The sequence below is a fragment of the Erythrolamprus reginae genome, chromosome 2 (genome assembly GCF_031021105.1).
Source record: "Erythrolamprus reginae isolate rEryReg1 chromosome 2, rEryReg1.hap1, whole genome shotgun sequence".
NCBI classification, from domain to species: Eukaryota; Metazoa; Chordata; class Lepidosauria; order Squamata; family Dipsadidae; genus Erythrolamprus; species Erythrolamprus reginae.
This window is the reverse complement of record NC_091951.1, coordinates 40,206,805-40,234,737: the sequence shown is the minus strand read 5'-3', so window position 1 is coordinate 40,234,737 and position 27,933 is coordinate 40,206,805. Positions and strand designations below refer to the sequence as shown.

Genomic DNA, 27,933 nt, shown 5'->3' with positions numbered 1-27,933 from the left:
GTATGTAGCGTGTTTGATTCCATGCATCTCTCATAATGCCTGGATTTGTGTGTTCAAAAATGCTAATACAATAGAAAGAATGGCACACAGATATGTGTTGCGGGTAGCTTATTCTGAAAAAAAAAACCTTGGAAAATTTTTGAGAATATGCTACTTGCAACAGACATTGCAAACTCAGACTGAAGGAAATTTTCCATTCCAGACTCAGATACTTCATAGAGGAGTATTAGGCAACAAACCAAAACAAGCTCTGTTCTTAGGTTTATTTATTGGTTTAGGTTTAGGTTTATTGGATTTATATGCCGCCCCTCTCCGCAAACTCGGGGCGGCTCACAACAATAATAAAAAACAGTACAGTACACAATACCAAATCCAATGCCCACCCATCCAGTTCCAATTGAAATTGATAATCTCATAAAAAACAGTATATATAAAAAACAGGCACACAGTCAATCAATCAACAAAACAACATGGGCAAGGGGGAGGTGTTTTAGTTCCCCCATGCCTGACGGCAAAGGTGGGTCTTAAGGAGTTTACGAAAGGCAGGGAGGGTGGGGGCAATCCTAATCTCAGGGGGGAGCTGGTTCCAGAGGGTCGGGGCCCCCACAGAGAAGGCTCTTCCCCTGGGTCCCGCCAGACGACATTGTTTAGTCGACGGGACCCGGAGAAGGCCAACTCTGTGGGACCTAACCGGTCGCTGGGATTCGTGCGGCAGGAGGCGGTCCCGAAGATATTCTGGTCCCCCAGGCTTTAAATGTATGAAAGTGACAGTCTCGTACTTGTTGAAAAATAAGCCTTTTAGATATTGGATTTACAGTGATACCTCATCTTACAAACACCTTGTCATACAAACTTTTCAAGATACAAACCTGGGGTTAAAGATTTTTTTGCCTCTTCTTACAAATTATTTTCACCTTACAAATCCACCGCCACCGCTGGGATGCCCCGCCTCCGGACTTCCGTTGCCAGCGAAGCGCCCGTTTTTGCGCTGCTGGGATTCCCCTGAGGCTCCCCTCCATGGGAAACCCCAGAGGTCCGGAGGTGGGGTTTCGAGGACTTCGGTGTTTTTGCGATGCTGCAATTTCACTGATGCTCCCTTCGCTAGGAAACCCCACCTCCGGACTTCCGTTGCCAGCAAAGCACTCTTTTTTGTGATGCTGGGATTCCCCTGCAGCATGGCAAAACAGTCTGGAGGTGGGGTTTCCCATGGATGGCAGCCTCAGGGAAATCCCAGCAGTACAAAAACGGGCGCAAAAGGGGTGAATTTTGGGCTTTCACGCATTAATCTCTTTTCCATTGATTCCTATGGGAAACATTGTTTCATCTTACAAACTTTTCACCTTAAGAACCTCATCCCAGAACCAATTAAGTTTGTAAGACAAGGTATCACTGTATATTAAAATATTAATTTATAAAACAGCCAAACTAACATATTTGTAGCTTTCTCGTGGAATGGTACAATTTTGAATATCAGAATCTTTTAATGTTGAAAAAAAACCCGCCGGTAATCCTCAACGTACAACCACAATTGTGCCTGAAACTTCGGTTGCTAAGCGAAGCAGTTGTCGAGAGAATCGCAGCTCATTTTACCTGCTTTTGTTACATTCTTAGACTGAAGCACATAAGTTTCAGTCGGGCCCTCTATTCTGGAGGGAAAACACTGAATGCTGATTGGCTAGGCTGTCTGGCAGCTCCCTATAAAAGGGCTGCCTGACAGACGGAGCTTTTGCTGGGTTGTAAATAGTTGCCAAATAAAGAGCTGCTGTTTTGAAGGCGCTTCAGTCTGCCTGTTCCGTTCACCCGATCTTAACAGTTTTGTGCTGTTGTTTTACGTGGTTATTAACCAAAAAAATCTTCCCCCATTGACTTTGTCAGAAACTGGTTCGGAAGGTTAAAAGTAGCAATCACGTGAGCATGGGACACTGCAGCTGTCATAAACACGTCAGCTGCCAAGTGTCAAATTTTGGGAACCTGACCTTGGGGACGCTGGAAAGTTTGTTTAAGTGTGAAAACTTTTCTTTTAATTTGGAACGGTCTCTAAATGAATGGTTGTAAGCTGAAGACTACCTGTATATTTAACGGAGCAACGCAACATTGTAGTTTGAAGTCGAGCAACATGGTCAACAACTTACCGGTAGAACTTGAAGCCTGGGAGATTAGGAAAATTATTTTTATTATTATTATTTATTAGATTTGTATGCCACCCGTCTCCGAAGATTCAGAGAAAATACAGATAGTCCTTGACTTACAACCACAATTCAGCCCAAAATTTCTATTGCTATAAGTGAAACATCTTTTCAGTGAGTTTTGTCCCATTTTTACAACCTACCATGCCAGAGTTAAGTGAATCAATTAAGATAGTTAATACAGTAGTCCCTCGCTATATCACGCTTCACCTACTGTGGCTTCACTTCATCGCGGGTTTTCAAGAAATATTAATGAGAAAAACCATTCGCGGATCTTCGCTGGTTCGCGGGTTTCTGAGGAAGTCGATCGGCAGATTTAAACAGCCCGCCGAACTCGATCGGCAGGTTTTTCAAAAAAAAAAAAAATCTAAAATTGTAAATACTGTATTTAAATACTGTATCTAAAATAAATACTGTGTGGGAAGGGTTTATAAACACTTAAAACAATGAAAACTTACCAAACAATTACAATATAAATACTTAAATAAGTACTATCGGTCGATAAATTCCCCATCGCGGATTTCACCTATTGCGGCCGGGTCTGGAACGTAACACCAGCGATAGGTGAGGTCTTACTGTACCTTGTTAAATAAGCTTGGCTTTCCTATTGAATTGGTTTGCCAGGCCACAAAAGTGATCACATATCCATATGACCAGAGGTCCCCAAACTTGGCAACTTTACAACATGTGGACTTCAACTCCCAGAATTCTCCAGCCAACTATGCAGGCTGGAGAATTTTGGGAGTTGAAGTCCACATTAGAATTGCCAAGTTTGGGGACCTCTGCATATGACACTGCAACAGTCAAAAATTTTGATCACGGGGATGCTGTAACGGTTGTAAGTGTGAAAAATGGTCATTAAGTCACTTTTTTCAACGCTGCTGTAGCTGAATGTTCACTAAACGAATGTGTTCTACTACAGGTTTGAAAGGAAACTACAGCCACCTATCTCTACAACCTCCATCCCAGACACACCAACAGCCAAATCTACAACTGAACCCATCCCACTGGGTTTACAAGCCCTGGTAATCACAGAAAAGGAAGTGCAAGATCTATTTCACAGATAGAAGACAGGACCAGACAAGATAACTCCTTCTTGCTTAAAAGTCTGTGCTGACCAATAGCCCCCCATCTTTACCCGAATCTGCAACAAATCACTAGATATGCCATGTTCCTTCTTGCTTCAAACTCTTCACTATCATCCCAGTGCTGAAGAAGCCGTCCATCAAGGAACTGAATGACTATAGACCAGTTGCTCTAGCATCTGTAGTTATGAAAACCTTTAAAAGGCTAGTGATGTCTCGCTTAAAACCATCACGGATCCCCTGTTAGGCCCACTGCAATTTGCATACCAAGCAAATAGATGGACAGATGATGCTGTTAGTATGGCTCTGCACTACATCATATATCTTGAATCTCCAAAGATTTACACTAAAGTCCTCTTTGTACGATTTTAGTTCAGCATTCAAAACCACCATGCAGGACATTCTTCTAACTAAACTAAATCAGCTAATGTTGCCAGAACACACTTGTAAGTGGATCACTAGTTCCTAACAGTCAGGGAGCAGCAGGTGAAGCTAGGCAAAATCATACCAGATACCTATATAATTAGCACAGAGGTACCCCCACCCTGTGTGTTTTCACCACTTATATACCAATGACTGCATCTCAAACAATCCATCTATTAAACTACTGAAGTTGGCTGATGACGCAACAGTGATTAGTCTCATTTGAGACAACAATGAAACCGCATATAGACGGGAGGTTGAAAAACTAGCTGTGGTGCTACCGGAACAATCTGGAACTGAACACACTCAAATTGTGTTAGACTTTAGGAGAAACCCTCCCATTCTACCATCTCTTGCAATACTAGACAACACAGTAACAGCAGAGACCTTCAAATTTCTAGGTTCTATCGTATCTCAAGACCTAAAATGGTCACCTAACCATCAAAAACACCATCACGACACAACTAAGAATGTTCTTTCTGTGCCAACTCAGGAAGCTCAAACTGCCCAAGGAGCTGCTGATACAGTTCTACAGAGGAATCATTGAGTCTGTCATCTGCACCTCTATAATTGTCTGGTTTGATTCCGCGGGCCAACAAGACCGACAAAGACTTCAGAGGATAATCAGAACTGCAGGAAAAACAATTGCTTCCAACCTGCCTGATCTGTATACTGAACGAGTCAAAAAGAGGGCGGTGAAAATATTTACTGACCCTTCCCATCCTAGACATAAATTGTTTCAACTCCTACCCTCAAAAAGATACTATAGGGTACTTCTCACCAAAACTAGACATAAGTTTTCCCCCGAATGCCATCACTCTGCTTAACAACTAATTCCCACAACAGTGTCAAACTACTCACTAAGGCATTACTGCATTACTATTAGTCTTCTCATCCTTCCTATCGTTTATCTCCTCCCACTTACGACTGTATGACTATAACTTGTTTGTATCCTTACGATTTATATTAATAGTTTACTGATTGCTTATTTCCACCGTATGACAATCATTAAGTGTTGTACCACATGATTTTTGACAAATGTATATTTTTCTTTTATGTACCCTGAGAGCATATGCACCAAAGACAAACTCCTTGTGTGTCCAATCACCCTTGGCCAATGAAGAATTCTATTTGGAAGGTCTTATGCATAAAATGTATCAGGAAAGACTTAATGAACTCAATCTGTATAGTCTGGAGGACCGAAGGAAAAGGGGGGACATGATTGAAACATTGAAATATGTTAAAGGGTTAATTAAGGTTCAGGAGGGAAGTTAGTTGGGGGAAAGATCAAAAGCAACGTGAGAAAATATTATTTCACTGAAAGAGTAGTAGATCCTTGGAACAAATTTCCAGCAGACGTGGTTGGTAAATCCACAGTAACTGAATTTAAACATGCCTGGGATAAACATATATCCATTGTAAGATAAAATACAGGAAATAGTATAAGGGCAGACTAGATGGACCATGAGGTCTTTTTCTGCTGTCAGTCTTCTATGTTTCTATTTCCCTGCAAAACAGCATTCATCTGGATTTTTGCAGTCTAAATCGAGCAGCCCTTTCAATTATTTTACCCCCTTTTGTTTTTCCTACTGGCTTTTTAAAATTCCATTTAGTTTCATCATCTTTCTTCATAGGTTCACTGTGACATCCATCCTCCATTCCTTCTTCCAGGTCCCAAATCAGCCTCTTCCATCAGGAAGAGCTACCGTCAAAAGGAAACCAGCTACGCTTACACATTTTTCATGTTTCTAAAGAAAGATTTGGGGGTAGGGAGTTCCTTGTGATGTTTCATGGACAGCAAGCCTCTGGTCTCATTACCGACGAGCGTGTTGTGGTTAGTTCTGGCCCAGCTCCTACCCCAAGGACTGTGGATGTGGGGGAGACATCCACATGCTGCAGGCCTGTTTTGCCCCCGGTGGAATCTGCTGATGAAGGCTCCTCTGACCAAGAAGACATGAGTGACAGGGAGGAGGAGAGTGGGGCAGACAGCTCAGAAGGAGATCAATTATCTAGCTCCTCCTTGGATTCAGAACAAGAGCTAATGATACAGCCACGCATGCGGAGAGCGATGCATAGGCAGCAACAACTGAGAGATTATTATCAAAGAAAGTGAGGCCACCTGTGGTTGGGTGGGGCTGTGGTAATTAGTGAGGCTGCTATAAATAGCAGCCTGTGGGTTTGGCCATTGTGGAGGATTATCTGATCCTTGTGTTTCATGACTGCTTTACTAACTTTGACCTTTTGTGTGCTGATTTTTCCCCGCTTGGAAACTAAACCAGGGCAAAGTGTGTTTCACTTTGTGAAATAAGGACTGTGAATTGCCTCACAGCTGCAAGCTAAGTATCACAGAACTGATAAGGGACTTGTACAAATTACCAGTTTGTTTGGAGACGAGTGCTCTTTGCTATCCCAAAAGAGGGCTTGGTTTAAGTGAATTTTCATTATAAAGAACATTGTTTTGAATTTTCAAACGTGTGTGTGTGTCTGAAATTTGTACCTGTGAATTTTTGGGAGGATTCTACCAGAGAGCCCAACAGAACAGAGCGGAGGTGAAATTCATGGCCTCCTGGCAGGATCTTTAGCCTAAGGCACAACCAGACATTCTTGCAATGTAAACTTTATTATTATTATGTACAATATTAGATTGCAATCCTCTTTACAGCACTTCCTAGTGCAATTAACGGCGCCAACATGGAGCAACATCCACACTATACAGAAGAAACACGGTTATACAATGGGTTGTTTAGTGGCATCCTCCTTATCAGACAGGCAGATGAACCAAGAGAGGTATTTGACAGGAGGTCAAGGCTTTTAACTATCCCCTATAGACTCTTGATCCCCTTTGCTGCTAATTAGCCACGGTAAAAGTGATTGCCTCTGGTCTGACAGTTCCAGGCCCAGCAAGGAGGCTACAGCAAGGTTTTTCAGCTTGTTCTGAAGTGGCTGGGAGGGCATGAGCTGAAAGGGAAGAAAACATAAAATCAGTTTGTACAGATTTAAAGCTTTCTTGGCAAGATTTAAGCACACAGTCACTCATGGCCTCATCACCTCGAGGCTCGACTACTGTAACGCTCTCTACATGGGGCTACCTTTGAAAAGTGTTCGGAAACTTCAGATCGTGCAGAATGCAGCTGCGAGAGCAGTCATGGGCTTATCTAGGTATGCCCATGTTTCACCAACACTCCGCAGTCTGCATTGGTTGCCGATCAGTTTCCGGTCACAATTCAAAGTGTTGGTTATGACCTTTAAAGCCCTTCATGGCACTGGACCAGAATATCTCCAAGACCGCCTGCTGCCGCACGAATCCCAGCGACCGATTAGGTCCCACAGAGTGGGCCTTCTCCGGGTCCCGTCAACTAAACAATGTCGGTTGGCGGGCCCCAGGGGAAGAGCCTTCTCTGTGGCGGCCCCGACCCTCTGGAACCAACTCCCCCCGGAGATTAGAACTGCCCCTACTGTCCTTGCCTTTCGTAAGCTCCTTAAGACCCACCTTTGTCGTCAGGCATGGGGGAACTGAGACATCTCCCCCGGGCATATACAATTTATGAATGGTATGTCTGTATGTATGTGTGTTTAGAAAATGGGGTTTTAAAAATATTTTTAACCTGTAATTTAGATTTGTTGTAAATTGTTTCACTTTGTTGTGAGCCGCCCCGAGTCTGCGGAGAGGGGCGGCATACAAATCTAAATAATAAATAAATAAATAAATCGTAAGCTGCTTAAAACCCACCTCTGCCGTCAGGCATGGGGGAATTGAGACCTTCTTCCCCCTAGGCCTTTACAATTCTATGCATGGTATGTCTGTATGCATGTTTGGTTTTTTATATTAATGGGTTTTTAATTGTTTCTAACATCAGACTGCTATTGTACACTGCTTTATTGTTGCTGTTAGCCGCCCTGAGTCTCCGGAGAGGGGCGGCATACAAATCCAATCCATCCATCCATCCATCCATGAAGGAAGGAAGGAAGGAAGGAAGGAAGGAAGGAAAGAAAGGAAAGAAAGAAAGAAAGAAAGAAAGAAAGAAAGAAAGAAAGAAAGAAAGAAAGAAAGAAAGAAAGAAAGAAAGGGTTTTTGGGAGGGAGGCAATTGGCAATCCCATTGTATCACCTCCTGCAACACTGTCCACCATCAGGAACTCACCTTGCTTACTTTGTGACATTTAATTAACCCTTGTGGATTTAAGAAGAAAGTGGAATAGGCATCGTAAATCCTGGAAGAGGAATTAAAAAATGAAAATTAGCCAAGCAAGAGCATCCTCTTTTTTTTCCCCCCAAACGATTTTTACTGAATAGTTTTTAAAATATGTATGTACAAATATACCTATGTACAAATCAAACATACACCAAACTCCATATAACATCAACATGTAAACATAACCTGACAGGTTTTGTCAAGTTATGTGTGCCTGCCATTCTCTTCAGACAAATACAAAGGTAGAATTGTAATGTGTTTTGAGTAATTTATTATTTATTTATTAATTGGACTTTTATGCCGCTCCTCTCGGAGGACTCAGGATGGCTTGCAACATATAATAAAACAATATACAGTGGTACCTCTACTTACAAACTTAATTTGTTCCGTGACCAGGTTTCTTAAGTAGAAAGGTTCGTAAGAAGAAGCAATTTTTCCCATAGGAATCAATGTAAAAGCAAATAATGTGTGCGATTGGGGAAACCACAGGGAGGGTGGAGGCCCTGTTTCCTCCCAGGACATTCCTAGAGAGGCAGCACAGAGGCTTCTCCCCACCTTTTCCGGCCCTGTTTCCTCCCAGGAAATTCCTAGAGAGGCTTCATAGAGCCTTCTCCCCACTTTTCCGGCCTTGTTTCCTCCCAGGAGATTCCTAGAGAGGCCCCACGGAGGCTTCTCCCTGCCTTTTCTGGCCCTGTTTCCTCCCAAGAGATTCCTAGAGAGGCCCCACAGAGGCTTCTCCCTGCCTTTTCTGGCCCTGTTTTCTCCCAAGAGATTCCTAGAGAGGCCCCACGGAGGCTTCTCCCTGCCTTTTCTGGCCCTGTTTCCTCCCAAGAGATTCCTAGAGAGGCCCCACGGAGGCTTCTCCCTGCCTTTTCTGGCCCTGTTTCCTCCCAAGAGATTCCTAGAGAGGCCCCACAGAGGCTTCTCCCTGCCTTTTCTGGCCCTGTTTTCTCCCAAGAGATTCCTAGAGAGGCCCCACGGAGGCTTCTCCCTGCCTTTTCTGGCCCTGTTTTCTCCCAAGAGATTCCTAGAGAGGCTTCATAGAGCCTTCTCCCCACTTTTCCGGCCTTGTTTCCTCCCAGGAGATTCCTAAAGAGGCCACATGGAGGTTTCTCCTTGCCTTTTCTGACCCTGTTTCCTCCCAAGAGATTCCTAGAGAGGCCCCACGGAGGCTTCTCCCTGCCTTTTCTGGCCCTGTTTCCTCCCAAGAGATTCCTAGAGAGGCCCCACAGAGGCTTCTCCCTGCCTTTTCTGGCCCTGTTTTCTCCCAAGAGATTCCTAGAGGCCCCACGGAGGCTTCTCCCTGCCTTTTCTGGCCCTGTTTTCTCCCAAGAGATTCCTAGAGAGGCTTCATAGAGCCTTCTCCCCACTTTTCCGGCCTTGTTTCCTCCCAGGAGATTCCTAAAGAGGCCACATGGAGGCTTCTCCTTGCCTTTTCTGACCCTGTTTCCTCCCAAGAGATTCCTAGAGAGGCCCCACGGAGGCTTCTCCCTGCCTTTTCTGGCCCTGTTTCCTCCCAAGAGATTCCTAGAGAGGCCCCACGGAGGCTTCTCCCTGCCTTTTCTGGCCCTGTTTCCTCCCAAGAGATTCCTAGAGAGGCCCCACAGAGGCTTCTCCCTGCCTTTTCTGGCCCTGTTTTCTCCCAAGAGATTCCTAGAGAGGCCCCACGGAGGCTTCTCCCTGCCTTTTCTGGCCCTGTTTTCTCCCAAGAGATTCCTAGAGAGGCTTCATAGAGCCTTCTCCCCACTTTTCCGGCCTTGTTTCCTCCCAGGAGATTCCTAAAGAGGCCACATGGAGGCTTCTCCTTGCCTTTTCTGACCCTGTTTCCTCCCAAGAGATTCCTAGAGAGGCCCCACGGAGGCTTCTCCCTGCCTTTTCTGGCCCTGTTTCCTCCCAAGAGATTCCTAGAGAGGCCCCACGGAGGCTTCTCCCTGCCTTTTCTGGCCCTGTTTCCTCCCAAGAGATTCCTAGAGAGGCCCCACGGAGGCTTCTCCCTGCCTTTTCTGGCCCTGTTTCCTCCCAAGAGATTCCTAGAGAGGCCCCACAGAGGCTTCTCCCTGCCTTTTCTGGCCCTGTTTTCTCCCAAGAGATTCCTAGAGAGGCCCCACGGAGGCTTCTCCCTGCCTTTTCTGGCCCTGTTTTCTCCCAAGAGATTCCTAGAGAGGCTTCATAGAGCCTTCTCCCCACTTTTCCGGCCTTGTTTCCTCCCAGGAGATTCCTAAAGAGGCCACATGGAGGTTTCTCCTTGCCTTTTCTGACCCTGTTTCCTCCCAAGAGATTCCTAGAGAGGCCCCACGGAGGCTTCTCCCTGCCTTTTCTGGCCCTGTTTCCTCCCAAGAGATTCCTAGAGAGGCCCCACAGAGGCTTCTCCCTGCCTTTTCTGGCCCTGTTTTCTCCCAAGAGATTCCTAGAGGCCCCACGGAGGCTTCTCCCTGCCTTTTCTGGCCCTGTTTTCTCCCAAGAGATTCCTAGAGAGGCTTCATAGAGCCTTCTCCCCACTTTTCCGGCCTTGTTTCCTCCCAGGAGATTCCTAAAGAGGCCACATGGAGGCTTCTCCTTGCCTTTTCTGACCCTGTTTCCTCCCAAGAGATTCCTAGAGAGGCCCCACGGAGGCTTCTCCCTGCCTTTTCTGGCCCTGTTTCCTCCCAAGAGATTCCTAGAGAGGCCCCACGGAGGCTTCTCCCTGCCTTTTCTGGCCCTGTTTCCTCCCAAGAGATTCCTAGAGAGGCCCCACAGAGGCTTCTCCCTGCCTTTTCTGGCCCTGTTTTCTCCCAAGAGATTCCTAGAGAGGCCCCACGGAGGCTTCTCCCTGCCTTTTCTGGCCCTGTTTTCTCCCAAGAGATTCCTAGAGAGGCTTCATAGAGCCTTCTCCCCACTTTTCCGGCCTTGTTTCCTCCCAGGAGATTCCTAAAGAGGCCACATGGAGGCTTCTCCTTGCCTTTTCTGACCCTGTTTCCTCCCAAGAGATTCCTAGAGAGGCCCCACGGAGGCTTTTCCCTGCCTTTTCTGGCCCTGTTTCCTCCCAAGAGATTCCTAGAGAGGCCCCACAGAGGCTTCTCCCTGCCTTTTCTGGCCCTGTTTTCTCCCAAGAGATTCCTAGAGGCCCCACGGAGGCTTCTCCCTGCCTTTTCTGGCCCTGTTTTCTCCCAAGAGATTCCTAGAGAGGCTTCATAGAGCCTTCTCCCCACTTTTCCGGCCTTGTTTCCTCCCAGGAGATTCCTAAAGAGGCCACATGGAGGCTTCTCCTTGCCTTTTCTGACCCTGTTTCCTCCCAAGAGATTCCTAGAGAGGCCCCACGGAGGCTTCTCCCTGCCTTTTCTGGCCCTGTTTTCTCCCAGGAGATACCTAGAGAGGCCCCACGGAGGCTTCTCCCTGCCTTTTCCGGTTACGGTTTTGGAGGCTCAGGTTTGTAAGTGGAAAATGGTCCTTGAGAATAGGCAAAAAAATCTTGAACACCCAGTTCTGATCTAGAAAGGTTCTTAAGTAGAGATGTTTGTAGGTGGAGGTACCACTGTATAACATCTTAAATCCAATTAATTAAATTTAAAATCTAAAAAAGTCATTCCCATTCGATCAACTTTCTCTTACTGTAAAACAGTGATCTGTTTTACTCTGTACTAAACAGATTGATTGTTTTTAACTGCACTTACATCACAGGCCAATAAGCACAGCAAATCAGCCCACATGAAGAAAGATTCAGAAAACCAGCCGTGATGCCGAAAATGGAATAGTAAATCAACAGAAACAAATATTTTATAGCTCAGGGTCGAACTATGGAGTCTTTGAGTTTGGTTGTTTCATTTAGGTTACATCATCAGTGCTACTGCTAGTAATGATGTTACCTACAGGGTGTCCAGGGGGGAAAGCATTTTGAAATTCCCTGATATTTCCCTGACATTTCCTTGTAACTTGCGATCTAGTTAAGGCGTGGTCGTAGATAATGTCATGCCAAACGGCTAAGCCGTGGAGAAATATTGCTAGCTGAGGAAGCAAGTTAGGCTCATTTTTGCTTGACTCTGCCAGGCAGTGCAATCCGTTTGTTGTTTAAATGATTTCCCCCCTCACTTTTAAACACTTTAATACAGTTCCCCCCCATTTATTTCCTCTTTTTCACGAATTCCCTGATATTTCCCAAACCGCCGATTTTTTTGATAATTCCCTGATTTCCCTGTTTTCCAGGTTTTCTGGACACCCTGTATCTACTATTTTTATTTGTTTGTTTGTTTGTTTGTTTGTTTTGTAAAGTACATATTGGTGGTATATAAAGATATAATGCCCATGTCTCATCAACATTCCGCAGCTTGCACTGGCTGCCGATCAGTTTCCGGTCACAATTCAAAGTGTTGGTTATGACCTATAAAGCCCTACATGGCATTGGACCAGAATATCTCCGGGACCGCCTTCTGCCGCACAAATCCCAGCAGAGTTGGCCTTCTCCGGGTCCTGTTGACAAAACAATGCCGTCTGGCGGGACCCACGGGAAGAGCCTTCTCTGTGGCAGCCCCGGCCCTCTGGAATCAACTCCACCCAGAGATTAGAACTGCCCCCATCCTCCTTGCCTTTCGAAAGCTCCTGAAGACCCACCTATGTCGCCTGGCATGGGGAAATTAATATACCTCTAGCTATTATGGTTTTATGTATGGTCTGTTAGGTTGTGTGATTGTTTTTCTTTTTTATAATAAGGTTTTAAAATTGTTTTTAACATTATATTTGTACATGTTGTATTGTGTACTGTACTGTTTTTTTTTTTTTTTTTTTTTATTATTGTTGTGAGCCGCCCCGAGTTTGCGGAGAGGGGCGGCATATAAATCCAATAAACCTAACCTAACCTAACCTGTTGTTGTGAGCCGCTCCGAGTCCTCGGAGAGGGGAGGCATACAAATCTAATAAATTATTATTATTATTATTATTATTATTATTATTATTATTATTATTATTATATTCATATATATATATGGTACTAGTAAAAAAGAAACATTAGGGCAGGGGATGGAAGGCACGCTGGTGCACTTATGCACGGCCCTTACTGACCTCTTCGGAATCGGGAGAGGTCAACAGTAGATAGTCCAAGGGTAAAGTTTTGGAGGTTCAATTCAATTCAATTCAATTCATTAGATTTGTATGCCGTCTCTCTCCGAAGACTCGGGGCGGCTCCCAACAATAATAAAAACAATATTCCAGCGAAAACAAAGCTAATATTAAAAAGCACATAAAACCCTATCATATTTAAAAAAGCAAACAACATATACATACCCAAACATAAATATAAAAAAGGCTGGGGGAAAGGTGTCTCAACTCCCCCAGGCCTGGAGGTATAGATAGGTCTTGAGTAATTTACGAAAGACAAGGAGGGTGGGGGCAGTTCTAATCTCCGGGGGGGAGTTGATTCCAGAGGGCCGGGGCCGCTACAGAGAAGGCTTTTCCCCTGGGGCCCGCCAAATGACATTGTTTGGTCGATGGGACCCGGAGAAGGCCAACTCTGTGGGACCTTATTGGTCACTGGGATTCGTGCAGTAGCAGGCGGTTCCGTAGGTACTCTGGTCCAATGCCATGCAGGGCTTTTAAGGTCATAACCAACACTTTGAATTGTGACCGGAAACTGATCGGCAGCCAATGCAGGCCACGGAGTGTTGCAGAAACATGGGCGAATCTAGGAAGCCCCACGATGGCTCTCACAGCCACGGTTGGGAAATAAAACATCTGTAAGAAAACAACCAAGCCCAGAGAGCCCCAAGGAGTCCACAGAGAAATCTCTCAGAAAAGGGCTGGTTTTGCACATAAAGTTATATAAACAAAACATAAAACAGTGCACAGTGCATGTGCCCATCACCCAGCTGACAATCCACCACCACCATCAATTGCGGGGGGTTCAAATATTTACTAGTTTATATTTTTTTATTTCCTTAGCTCTACTTTGCATTTGTTATTATTAAAAAGAGTGATTGGAGTTTATTTTTCACATTTTCGTCACAGATTCTACTCAGCATATAACCTTTCACCTTATTCCATCGTGCCATCAGCTTCTCCAATTTATTTTCATCAAAGCTGTTTAATCTTATTCCCACGATTTCAAAATGAATGTGATCCACCATGTACCAGCACCAGTTCTGTAGTGTCCATTTTATAGACTCTTTCCAACCCAGTACCACTACCGCTTGAGCGCTTTCCAGTGCTGCAGTTTTTATTTCTTTAAAATCTCTTAATTCTCTTTAGTGTCGCTATTTCTTTTGTAATTATCCAGTTAATATTTAACGTTTTATTTATTTCATTCTGCACTTCCTTCCAAAATTTCTGAACTTCAACACACTCCCAGAACGTAAGCCAGACTAGCCTTAAGGACTACTATCCCATCGGAGGCGACTCACCTGTAAAATTCAGGTTTATTCCTGAAGAAACGCATCAGGAAGATGTGGAAAGGCAGCCCTTTGATCCGCCACCGCACTTGGATGCTCCAGTTCTCGGGATGCTGCGTCACCTTCATCACTTCTAAGTGCATATGAACAAAATAGTTCCAAGCCAGAAAACGGCACAGGGTGACACCCAGTTGATACATCACTAGGCCGCTGGTGGTAGAAGTAAGAAGACAACGGTTGGGATCTCCTGCACCACCTCAACGCGGAGAAGGCTACAGGTAGTCCTCGACTTACGAACATAACTGAGCCCAAACTTTCTGTTGCCAAGTGAGATTGTCGCTAAGCGAATTGTACATAGAAACATAGAAGTCTGACGGCAGAAAAAGACCTCCTGGTCCACCTAGTCTGCCCTTATACTATTTTCTGTATTTTATCTTAGGATGGATATATGTTTATCCCAGGCATGTTTAAATTCAGTTACTGTGGATTTATCTACCATGTCTGCTGGAAGTTTGTTCCAAGCATCTGCTACTCTTTCAGTAAAATAATATTTTCTCATGTTGCTTTTGATCTTTCCCTCAACTAACTTCAGATTGTGTCCCCTTGTTCTTGTGTTCACTTTCCTACTAAAAACACTTCCCTCCTGGACCTTATTTAACCCTTTAACATATTTAAATGTTTCGATCATGTCCCCCCTTTTCCTTCTGTCCTCCAGACTATACAGATTGAGTTCATGAAGTCTTTCCTGATACCTTTTATGCTTAAGACCTTCCACCATTCTTGTAGCCCATCTTTGTACTGGTTCAATTTTGTCAATCTTTTTGTAGGCGAGGTCTCCAGAACTGAACACAGTATTCCAAATGTGGTCTCACCAGCGCTCTATATAGCGGGATCACAACTCCCTCTTCCTGCTTGTTATACCTCTAGCTATGCAGCGCCCCATTCTTGTGCGCCCCATTCTATGACCTTTCTTTATTTAACATATTTATAAATGATCTAGATGAAGGAATTGAAGGAAAGCTTATCAAATTTGCCGATGATACAAAGCTAGGTGGTTTTGCTAATACTAAACAAGATAGAGATAGGATCCAAAAAGATCTAGGCAAGCTTGAACAATGGGCTGAAACTAACAGAATGGTATTTAATAGAGAGAAATGCAAGATCCTACATCAGGGCAAAAATAACAAAAACAGCACATATAGAATGGAAGGAATATATCTGAGCAGCAGCACAAGTGAGAAGGACCTGGGTGTTTCGGTAGATCACAGATTAAACATGAGTCGACAGTGCGAAGCAGCTGCAAAAAAGGCAAACATAATCCTGCATCAAAAGGAGCATAGAATTTCGCTCATGTGAAGTAATTATTCCTCTCTTCAGTACTTTGGTACGACCACAATTGGAATACTGTGTTCAGTTCCATTTATTTATTAACAACAATAATAATTTTTTTGTTATTTATTTGCAAAAATTATTAGTTTGGCGATGACATATGACGTCATCAGGCAGGAAAAAACGTGGTATAGAAAAAAACTTGCAAAGTATTTTTTAATTAATTTTTTTGGTATAGGCTATTCGCGAAGTTCGAACCCGCGAAAATCGAGGGAACACTGTATTGTAAAAGAATCACCCACCCGACTCCTTAAATAATTAAAACTCGAATTAGTGATGGTTACCCTGTCAATTCTGACATTTAAAGAATTCTTTCACTGTGGATTTATACATCCATTTCCTATCTTGTCCCATGTAAGACTGATGACTATAGCAGGGCTCCCCAACCTTTCCAGCTTTGTGGACCCGGCGGGCAGGGGAGAGGAGGGAGAGAGAAGATGCTTCGGTCGGAGTAATGGGCTAGTGCAGAGCTCCATTTGCGTGAGCAGCATGTATATGCACCCCCATTTGTGCAAATAGAGTGCGTGTGCACACGCTTATCCGCTGCTCGAACCAAGTGGGGATGTGCGAACGGGCGTGTGCATACGGTTGGGGACTCCTGCATTACAGGTAATCCTTGATTTACAACTGTAATTGAACCTGCCCATTATGGTTCTAAGAAGGACTTTAGCAGTTATTGTAGCAAATGACAAAATCCCACATCATATGGATGGCCCAAGACTTTTCGTTTTACGCAGCTGCCTGCTACATTATGTTCTTAAGATGAAAATCAGCAGCTTTCCTTTCAGCGTCAGTGCTATTCATGAAATCTTTTAATTAGATAAAGCAGTTGCTTTATTGGATAGGATTACAAATAGTGTTGGGCGAACCGAGCTTGCAAAGTTCAGGATCGTGCCGAACTTTGCGATGTTCGGCAGGCCAAACCTGAAGCCGAACCTTTTTAAAAGTTTGGGTTCGGTGTTTGTTTGAACACCGCGGTGGGCGGGAGGGGGAGGGGCTCTGACTCAGCGAGAAGAGGAGGAGGAGCCGGGCGTCGGTGGCGGCGGAGGAAGGCGAACACCGGGGAGCTGTGGGCCGGTTGGGAGGCTGGGAGAGAGGCGCAAAAGGAGGCAGGGAATCCCACAGTGGGATTCCGGGGGCGGAGCTTTGACGTCACGGAGACTCCTTCCTGGCCGGCCAAAATGGGGAGTCTCCGTGACATCAAAGCCCCACCCCCGGAATCCCATTGCGGGATTCCCCACCTCCTTTTGCTTGCAGCGCCATTCCCGAGGCAGAGAAATTATTTATTTATCCTTTTCTTTTTACGGAAAAGGATCGGATGCCGCAGCCCCACCTCGGGAATGGCGCTTCAAGCAAAAGGAGGGGGGGAATCCCACGAGGGGATTCTGGGGGCGGGGTTTTGACATCACGGAGAAGTGTTCGGGTTCGGGGAACTTACCCTAACTCCGCCGCCAAGTTCGGGTAAGTTACCAAACCCGAACTTCGTTTGGTTTGCCCAATATTAATTACAAAGACTTCCATTAGGATCATTCAGAATCTATGAAACCAATTCCTTGAGGGGACTTTTGCCTTTCCTGTTCATGCCAATCAGTAATAATAATATTTTACATAGGCAAGAATGTTAAAAAATTACACACCTTCCTTGCCATGCAGAATATTATTGCTAATAATTATCCCCATCAATGGGAAAAGGGTTAGAGCAGGAGTCTCCAACCTTGGCAGCTTTAAGACTTGTGGACTCCAACTCCCAGAATTCCTCAGCCAGCAAAGCTGGCTGGGGAATTCTGGGAGTTGAAGTCCACAAGTCTTAAAACTGCCAAGCTTGAAGACCTCTGGGCTAGGGCCCGGGTATCAAACTCTCCATGTCACGTTGCCGTCCGATGACATATTGCAATGTTTCTTCCGTCCGGAAAGCTAGGGTGGGCGTGACCTAAGCGTGCCACATACGGCCCACCGATGCGCCAGTTTGACACCCCCTGCACTAGAGGCGTATGAGAAGTCTCACCACCCCCTCAACTATAGACAATGGGAGTGGGGGAGAATACTGTACACATTCAATAAATAAAATACACATACTGAAAAGAGGGCAAGTTATTACCTTCTCTCCTGACTGGTGGTGTTTTGCAAAGATTGTTTTTTGTGGATCAGATATACTGGCCCACAGTTTCTTGTTTTCTAAGATCGAGGCCCAAGTATAAATTTTAGCTAGATCTAAGAAAAATTTCAAGGGGGGAAATAATTTCCCCACCTCTTCAATGGTTAGAGCTCTTAAATACATGTAGATTGAATTTCACTGTAAAATCCTATAGATCAGTGGTTCTCAACCTTTCTTTTTTTTTAAATTTAATTTTACAAATGTGACATACAAGACAAAAGAAAAAACATACATAAAAACATATATATACAACATTTGGGAAATGAAAGTTTCCCCACTTTTTTGGGGGGGATATTTGATCAGAGAATTACACTTCTTTTACATAATATTAATTTTTGAATTCTTTTACTTGACGTGTTGCTTTGCATAAATTTTTATTTCTTTCTTTCCTTTAGCCAATCATAAAATTTTGCCCATGTTTTATAGTAATCTGATTCTTCTTTTCCCTCTAATCTTTTGGATAGCCTGTCCATCTCCGCACAGTCTAGTATTTTTTTAATTATTATGTTTTCTTCCGGTATTTTATCTGTTTTCCACTGTTGGGCATATACTATTCTGGCAGCTGTTAGTATATGTATAACTAGGTATCTTACCTCTTTTTCTATTTTTTTATTAAAAATACCCAATAAATATAATTCTGGGTTTTTTTCGATTTCTTCATTTGCTATTTCTTTTAGCCAATTTGTTATTTTATTCCAAAACTTTTTTGCCTGTGTGCATGTTCACCATTGGTGGTAGAACGTGCCTCTTTCTTTTTTACACTTCCAACATATTGGAGAGGTTTTTGGGAACATTTTTGCTAGTTCTTTCTGGTTCTCAACCTTTCTAATGGCGCGACCCCTTAATACAGTTGCTCATGTTGTGGTGAACCCCAACCCTAAGTCCAGCGCCAATTCTCCCAACAGAGCTTTAAGCTGATTGGCAGGAAGGCCAAAGGGACACTCCCACTGTAAACGCCTGATTGGTCGGATTGTAAAAATATGTTCCAAGGCGCCAGAACACAAGCTTTAGTTCCTAACACAACGGGAAATTTGTCTTTTCCCTTGGTCTTAGGTGAAAGGTTGAGAACCACTGTTACAGATGTTATGGAACTTTTCACATTCAGTAAAAAAACCAGACAATCCAGCCATCAGATATTATAACTTGCTATCCGCCCTCCTTGATTAAAATACTGACCGTGTCTTCAGATGCAGAATCTCATTGATGAATTCTACGTCCCGGGAATACATTGAATAATTATGAGCCCTCGTAAAAAAGGCTGGTAACTAGAGGGATGGGAGAGAAGACAAGAAGAGAGGAATTTATAGCTCAAAGATTCTCAGAAATCCATTGACAACATTTTGCTTTGAGAGTTTTATGCCGATGTTCTGCCCAGCATAGACAGAACTAATTATGGTTAAATTCAAATGCCTCAACTTTCCACAAAGAGGAATGCAGATTTCACCATCTTATTTTTATCCACGAATGTGTGTTGTATCAATAATTAGTTAATAAAAACATTTTGGGATCCTACATACTTACTGAAGTGCATGCATCATCGTCTTGGACTGCACAAATAATTTTCCACTATTGTGGAAATAAAATAAAAATGTTGCATCAACCGAGACCCTTTGGGGATATTTGAGGACCTGGATTGTGGGAGCAATATGCTGGCTCTGTTAAAAATTGCTATTGTGAGTAAGTTGTAAGCCGCCCTGAGTCTAAGGACAAGGGCGGCATAAAAATTGAATGAATGAATGAATGAATGAATGAATGAATAAATAAATAAAATATATTTGGAAACCAAATCAAAGTTTCAACCTGCTTGCAGAAAAGACTGATAATAAACAGATAAATTCTGTTTTTGCAAGCTTGCAAATTTAATACAATATCTATTTTAGACCTCCTATTCTATCTATAAAAAAATTTAGGTATTTAAGATGGACAAAACTGTTTTGCAACACGTTGAACCATTAGACTACGAAGTCAAATATTATTTGCATTAATAAACCACATAATCACCTACTATGTAATCTTTACACCTGCAGATTTAGTATGCTTTGAACTACACTGTCTCCTCAAACAATTGTCTTAAGTCAGTGTTTTTCAACCACTGTGCCGTGGCCTTCTGCCGCACGAATCCCAGCGACTGATTAGGTTCTACCGAGTTGGCCTTCTCCGGGTCCTGTCAACTAAACAATGCTGTTTGGCGGGACCCAGTGGAAGAGCCTTCTCTGTGGCGGCCCCGACTCTCTGGAACCAGCTCCCCCAGAGATTAGAACTGCCCCCACCCTCCTCGCCTTTCGGAAACTCCTTAAAACCCACCTTTGCCGTCAGGCATGGGGGAATTGAAACATCTCCCCCGGGCCTATACAGTTTATGTATGGTATGTTTGTGTGTATGTTTGCTTTTAATAATGGGGTTTTTAGTGTTTCTCTTAAATTATTAGATTTGTTATATATTGTTTATTATTGCTGTGAGCCGCCCCGAGTCTACGGAGAGGCGGCATACAAATCTAATAAATAAATAAATGAATGAATGAATAAATAAATAAATAAAATGGTCAGGTGTGCAGTGGGGAAATTAAACATGGGCCCCCAAGCTACCTTTCCTGCCAGAATATCCCTTTTGTGTTCATTGAAACAGGCCCAGGTTTCACACTAGATGAGTATAAATACATTTAGAAACTATATTATTAAACTGTATGTATAATATGTACTGCGTTAGAATGTCATTTTGTGTAATTTTGGTTGGTGGTGTGCCCCAGGATTTTGTAAATGTAAAAAATGTGGTTGAAAATCACTGTCTTAAGTCATTTCCTATGCAACATAAGCAGCATTATAACTCCAATGGCTCAGAGGTTTATTGCAAATCACAAATATTAAACAAGCATATTGAGCCTTGTATAGGGGGTGATTAAAGCAAAAATCATTACTCTTTCTCTGGTCATTAGGAAATGCAGATGTGCTAAGGCAGATAAAAACACATCAGCTCTATCCCACAAACTGCAGCAAAGGGCTAAACACACCAGAAGGAAAACACTCTGTTCTTCCTTTAAAGGTTATTCAAACTTATGTCAGTGAGGATTCCTAATATAGCTTCTTTTACCAGTTCAAAACAAAACATTAGGATAGTTGCTTTGAAGCGATCCAAAAAGGTCTTGGAATCTATTATAACTAACTCACAATTTTGCAGTCACTGGCAAAACCAGTAATCTATTTGAATATACCTCGTAGAAATAAAGATAATTTTATATTTTTTTTAAAAACTGAAAATAAGAAATTTGTCATTAAGTGCTGCAGTTACAATTTATTGAGATACTCTAAAAATCATATTTTATCGTAATGTACTTAAAAGTTTGGGGGGTTTCCCCCCTCTATTTCTGGCTGCTGGCACAATTTATATAAGCAGTGATTAATGGTATGTATAAATAAATAAGGTTAGAAAAGATCACCTCTTTCTTATAAATTAAACCTCAGAACTAACAATGGACCACAAATCATAACTCTCTCATTCGCCTACTGTACATGTGACAAAAGTGCCTCTCTTTATCCAATGCCAAGTTCATAATCAAGTAGTTTCCCAGCTGCCCTGCCATTCTACAAAGGGGGAGGGGGTGATCCTACCGTATTTTTCGGACTATAAGATGTACCTGTGTATAAGATGCACCAAGATTTCAAAGAGGTAAGTAAGGAAAATGAAAAAGATTTTATCTTCTGCCCCCAGGAGCACTTTGCAGGCCTCCCAAACCCCACTGCGAGAGCAATCATGGGTTTTCCCAAATATGCCCATGTTACACCAACACTCCAGAGTCTGCATTGGTTGCCGATCAGTTTCCGGTCACAATTCAAAGTGTTGGTTATGACCTATAAAGCCCTTCATGGCACCGGACCAGATTATCTCCAGGACCGCCTTCTGCTGCACGAATCCCAGCGACCGATTAGGTCCCACAGAGTGGGTCTTCTCCGGGTCCTGCCAACTAAACGATGCCGCTTGGCGGGACCCAGAGGAAGAGCCTTCTCTGTGGCGGCCCCGGCCCTCTGGAACCAACTCCCCCCAGAGATTAGAATTGCCCCCCCTTGCCTTTCGTAAGCTACTTAAAACCCACCTCTGCCGCCAGGCATGGGGGAATTGAGATACCCTTTCCCCCTAGGCCTTTACAATTTTATGTATGGTATGTCTGTATGTCTGTTTGGTTTTTATTATAATGGGTTTTTAATTGTTTTTAGTATTGGATTATTATTATATGCTGTCTTATTATTGCTGTTAGCCGCCCCAAGTCTCCGGAGAAGGGCGGCATACAAATCCAATAAATAAATCAATTTTTGCAAAAACTGGACCCATTTTTTCACAAAAATGGAATGTGGTGGCAGGGCTTTGGGAGGCCAAAAATGGCCGTATTCAGTGTATAAGACACATCGACATTTCTATCCCCTTTTAAGGGGGGGAAAGGTATGTTTTATACTCCCAAAAAATACAGTAGTTCTCTAGCCTAGGGGTCTGCAACCTTGTCAACTTTAAGACTTTTCTGGCTGAGGAACTCTTGGTGTTGAAGTCCGCAAGTCTTAAAGTTTCCAAGGTTGCAGATCCCTGGGCTAGAGCACAGGTGTCAAACTCGCCATTTTGGGAGTCGAAGTCCGCAAGTCTTAAAAGTTGCTAAGATTGGAGGCCCCTCTTCTAAACAGCCACATTAGTACCTCTTCCCGTAACTTCTGTTGCATGACTTCGAGGTGCTCCTCCATGTCGCGGTTACCGCTGGTAGGCGAAGTGACCGGAGAGGGAGCCCCAGGCGTGGCTTGGAAAGGCGTAAGGGATGCGGGTGCCGCCTCCGATATCTGATAAGGGAAGTGCAAACGCCAGCCGTGAAAGAGACTATACAAAGAGTCTAAAGAAGCACTGTCCAGTCCTTCGCTAGGTCGTACCCCTAGGTTCTCCTCTTGCCTCCCGTTCTCCAAAATGATGGCATCTTCCATGCTTTCCGGGGGAGAGGGAACCCTTGGATGGAAAAGGGGCCTGGTCTCCAGGTTGCCGAACTTCAGTCCATATTTAGTTACAGTACATTTTTCTGGAGAAGGGTGAGACAGAGCCGGAAGGTAAGGGGCAGCTTCTGACAGCTTCTTGGAGAACAGGGAGGGAAACGTCAGTTTGATTGGCGTGGAAGAGATAAGCTCAGGAGGTAATTTATCCCAGGAAGCAGCCACATCCTTAAAAGAGAGAGAGAGATTTTAGAATAACGAACCCAAATATCAAAAAGAGTTGTACAGTGGTACCTCTACCTAAGAATGCCTCTACTTAAGAACTTTTCTAGATAAGAACTGGGTGTTCAAGATTTTTTTTGCCTCTTCTCAAGAACCATTTTCCACTTACAAACCCGAGTCTCCGAAACTGTAACCGGAAAAGGCAGGGAGAAGCCTCCGTGAGGCCTCCCTAGGAATCTCCTGGGAGGAAACAGGGCCGGAAAAGGCAGGGAGAAGCCTCCCTGGGGCCTCCCTAGGAATCTCGTGGGAGGAAACAGGGCCGGAAAAGGTGGGGAGAAGCCTCCCTGGGGCCTCCCTAGGAATCTCCTGGAAGAAAACAGGGCTAGAAAAGGCAGGGAGAAACCTCCGTGGGGCCTCTCTAGGAATCTCCTGGGAGTAAACAGGGCCGGAAAAGGCGGGGAGAAGCCTCCGTGGGGCCTCTCTAGGAATCACCTGGAAGGAAACAGGGTTAGAAAAGGCGGGGAGAAGCCTCCGTGAGGCCTCTCTAGGAATCACCTGGAAGGAAACAGGGTTAGAAAAGGTGGGGAGAAGCTTCCGTGGGGCCTCTCTAGGAATCTCCTGGAAGAAAACAGGGCTAGAAAAGGCAGGGAGAAGCCTCCGTGGGGCCTCTCTAGGAATCTCCTGGGAGTAAACAGGGCCGGAAAAGGCGGGGAGAAGCCTCCGTGAGGCCTCTCTAGGAATCACCTGGAAGGAAACAGGGTTAGAAAAGGTGCGGAGAAGCCTCCATGGGGCCTCTCTAGGAATCTCCTGGAAGAAAACAGGGCTAGAAAAGGCAGGGAGAAGCCTCCATGGGGCCTCTCTAGGAACCTCCTGGAAGGAAACAGGGCTGGAAAAAGCGATGAGAAGCCTCTGTGGGGTCTCCCTAGGAATCTCCTGTGAGGAAACAGGGCCGGAAAAGACGGTGAAAAGCCTCTGTGGGGCCTCTCTAGGAATCTCCTGGGAGGAAACAGGTCCTCCACCCTCCCTGTAGTTTCTCCAATCGCACACATTATTTGCTTTTACATTGATTCCAATGGGAAAAATTGCTTCTTCTTACAAACTTTTCTACTTAAGAACCTGGTCACGGAACGAATTACCGCTAAGTTTGTAAGTAGAGGTACCACTGTATTCTGTGCTTGGCAGTCCTGGGAGGCAGCTTATTTTCCTGGGCTGTCTGATCTCACCTGACAGGTCTGCACAGTGACAAGCCTTTCTTCACGGAAAAGGAAGTTTGTGCTTTTTTCTGGGTTATTGCATGCAGACCAACAGAACTCCTTATTTTATAGAAGAGGATTTTGGTAATTAGGAAAAATCTTTCATCTTTAAATATCAAATGAATTTGGTTGTCTGGGTTTTTTTTAAAAAAAATTATTCAGGGCTAACCACAAAATATGTTCTGTGGCTAAAGAAGGAGAAAGAGGAAATAGAAAGGTGGAGGGAGAAGAAGAGTGGAGAGAAATATGAAAGGGGAGAGAAGAAGTAAAAAGGAAGAGGTGGAAAAAGAGGGAGGGGAGTGTAAAGAAATAAAGAATAATATAATGATGAACAGAATGGGTGCATAATAGGATATTGATTTAAGAATGATTGACAAAAAAGTGTAATGTATGTTATTGATACATTGTAAGGTATATGCATCAATATATGTATAAAATGAAAATTGTGGAGAAATTCTCTCTCTCTCTCTCCCTATATCTATCTCTCTATCTCTATCTATCTATCTATCTATCTATCTTTCTCTCTCTCTCTCTATCTCTCTTCCTATCTATCTATCCACCTACCTACCTACCTACCTAACATCTATCCATCTATCTATCTCTCTCTCTCTCTTTCTCTCTATCTATCTCTATCTCTCTATCTCTTTTTCCTTTCTCTCTCTCTATCTATCTATCTATCTCTATCTCTATCTATCTATCTATATCTATCTATCTCTTTCTCTCTCTATCTATATCTATCTCCATCTCTATCTATATCTTTCTTTCTCTCTTTCTCTCTATCTCTCTTACTCTCTATCTATCTAATCTATCTATCTATCTACCTACCTACCTACCTACCTACCTAACATCTATCTATCTATCCATCCATCCATCCTGTCGAATCACCCTAGTATCCCCAAACATGGAAGGGATCATACTGCTTTCTTTTTGCCAGTTGGTCCTTTCGAGGGCCATTCAAGGCAGTTAATTTTTATGGCCGACAAACTATATTCTATATGTGTAACATATTTTTGCTGCTAATGAAAAGGAAGGGAGACTAGTATAGATCAATTTTAAGCTATTTCGCTCTCATCAGCTAGCCATACCCTCACCAGGATTTGGCAGATTGCCCAGGTTCAAATGCCAGTAAGGGTATGGCTAGCTGATGAGAGCAAAATAAGCTTGAAATAGATATATACTAGTCTCCCTTCCTTTTCATTGTCAGCAAAAATATGTTACACACACATATATAAATACACACACACAAAGATATATTATGTGCCATAATTTATTCTATTTGAGAGAAGAAATCATCTCAGAATAGTGGGGTGCCATAATAAGACTCATTTCTGCATGTTACAGGATAGAATAAAAATGTAAAATTAGCTCATGAAAATGAAAGTCAAATTTAAGGTGAGACAAAAACCCAGCAACCATTTTTAGGTAAAAAAAATAGAATAGAATAGAATAGAATTCTTTATTGGCCAAGTGTGATTGGACACACGAGGAATTTGTCTTGGTGCAGATGCTTTCAGCGTACATAAAAGAAAAAGATACATTTGTCAAGAATCATGTGGTACAACACTTAATGATTGTCATAGGGTAATTTAAGAGTAATTAGTTAAATTAACTGGATTTTAGATACATTTATATTGTACATTTTTTAATATGTTGTGAGTATGGATGAATAGACAGACAGACTAGGACAGACAGACAGACAGACAGACAGAGTCTACGGAGAGGGGCGGCATACAAATTTAATAAATAAATAGATTAGATAGATAGAATAGAATAGAATTTTATTGGCCAAGTGTGATTGGACACACAAGGAATTTGTCTTGGTGCATATGCTCATACATAAAAGAAAAAGATACATTTGTCAAGAATCATGTGGTACAACACTTAATGATTGTCATAGGGGTCAAATAAGCAATGAAGAAACAATCAATATTAATAAAAATCTTAGGATGCAAGCTATGTTACAGTCATACACTCCTAAGTGGGAGGAAAAGGATGATAGGAATGATGAGAAAAACTAGTAGAACAGAAGTGCCGATTTAGTAAAAAGTCTGACAGTGTTGAGAGAATTATTTGTTTAGTAGAGTGATGGTGTTTAGGAAAAAACTGTTCTTGTTTTTAGTGAGAGCAAAGCAATCACAGACTGAAGTTCCTAGCTTGTAGGGTGATTGCACCAGAAACAGGAATGGTTTTTTTTTCCCTTTTCTTTTACTATCTCCGATTTTTCAATGGCCTGTACAGTATCAGTGTTTCCCAACCTTGGCAACTTGAAGATATGTGGACTTCAACTCCCAGAATTCCCGAGCCAGCGAATGCTGGCTGGGGAATTCTGGGAGTTGAAGTCCACATATCTTCAAGTTGCCAAGGTTGGGAAACACTGGCCTATATTACTACAAGACTAAAACTAATTCCATTCAATACACCTAACCTTATATTATGCCGGGATTTAATCACTGCCCCTGAGGGGTCACATTCACCACCGAGTAGCAATTATTGGAAAGACTGCCAGCCACACCTCCTAAGATTTTTTTTTCCTCAAGCGGGAGACGAAGCCGGTTTTTTACCCGCAGGTTACACATCCTTGCAGGGACAGCAGAGCTTCGACGGATCAGCCGGAGGAGAATGCGTTCAATTCCCGGGCGACCTTTAACCGAGTTATAATCCTGCCTAGCTCTCTCAACCCGATCCAAACCAAGGTTTTGTTCGTCCAGCCCGGGCACCGCCGATCCTCCCCCACCCCGCAAGGGAGATCTGCAATTTACTTTTTTCCAAAGGATTTTTAATTTTTTTATTGCAAAGGGTTTTGCAAAGCTTGTCTTCTCCGCGGTCCGTCGGGATCCCCACCCCACCACATGCTTGCTCCTTGCAGATCCGCCCCAACCCACCCCATCCTGCACCTTCTTTCCCACGAGGGTCGGGGGGATGCCCGGCCACGCCCCGGAGGAGCCCCCCCCCCCTCCGCCGCCTTTCACTCACCCGCGGCCGCAACCGCGCCGGGTGGCAGCAGCGCGCCGAGTCGCCCTGGCCCAGGCGGAATGGGCTGCTGCTGCTGCTGCCGTCCCACCTCCATGAGCAGCGGGCGCCCACGCGCAGGGCCGCCTTCGGGCTGCGCTGGTACATGGCGCGCGAGGCGGGCGCCCTTCCACGCGCCGGCAAGCCTCCTCCCCCTCCCACCCCCAGCCCGCGAGCCCCCTGGAGCAGCGAACCCCGCCGCCGCCGCACCAGCAGCTTCAGCCGGCTTTAAAAAAAAAAAAAAAAAGAGGCGCCACGACGCCTGCGCCGACTATTGCGCAGACGCACGTCTCCAGTCTCCTTGACCGAAGGAGGAAATGGTACGCCCAGCCGCAAACCCGGCGTGAACTTGGCGAGCCGATATGATTCTCACTGCGCCTGCGCGCGGAGAAGGTCGGCGAAGGGCTCCGGTCGGACGTCCGCTGCTTGCGCTTCCCCCCACCCCTCAGCGAGACTTCCGGTTCTTGGCTGTCACTCTTGGGGAGTCCTCCAGGGCGGGGGGTGGGGTGGAGAGCGAGAGTTTCTGGAATGACGCAAGGGGTAGAATTACAAGTTCGCTCCTCGGATTCAAATCCCGGAAAGGGTATGGCTAGATCAGGGGTAGGCAAAGTTGGCTCTTCTATGACTTATGGACTTCAACTCCCAGAATTCCTGAGCCAATTCTGCTAGCTCAGGAATTCTGGGAGTTGAAGTCCACACGTCACAGAAGAG

At 44.1% G+C, this 27,933-nt stretch overlaps 1 protein-coding gene across 1 annotated transcript; it reads right to left on the bottom strand.

The window, feature by feature from the left end:
* Nucleotides 1-6,298: 6,298 nt before the first annotated feature.
* On the bottom strand, nucleotides 6,299-27,672 carry C2H6orf136 (chromosome 2 C6orf136 homolog). Its single transcript, XM_070737759.1, has 6 exons — nucleotides 27,187-27,672; nucleotides 22,460-22,966; nucleotides 18,960-19,048; nucleotides 14,252-14,449; nucleotides 7,836-7,905; nucleotides 6,299-6,652 (listed from the first exon to the last, which is right to left on the bottom strand). The coding sequence occupies exons 1-6, from the start codon at nucleotides 27,328-27,330 to the stop codon at nucleotides 6,506-6,508; spliced, it is 1,155 nt and encodes a 384-aa protein (XP_070593860.1). The 5' UTR covers nucleotides 27,331-27,672; the 3' UTR covers nucleotides 6,299-6,505.
* Between the last annotated feature and the right edge of the window lie 261 nt (nucleotides 27,673-27,933).

Excerpts from the sequence above, each read along its gene's own strand:
- C2H6orf136 (XM_070737759.1), bottom strand. The coding sequence starts at position 27,330 with ATGTACCAGCGCAGCCCGAAGGCGGCCCTGCGCGTGGGCGCCCGCTGC. Across the intron at positions 22,967-27,186 it reads CGGCGCGGTTGCGGCCGCGG|GATGTGGCTGCTTCCTGGGA; the intron begins GTGAGTGAAAGG and ends CTCTCTTTTAAG. Across the intron at positions 6,653-7,835 it reads AATGTCACAAAGTAAGCAAG|CTCATGCCCTCCCAGCCACT; the intron begins GTGAGTTCCTGA and ends CTTCCCTTTCAG.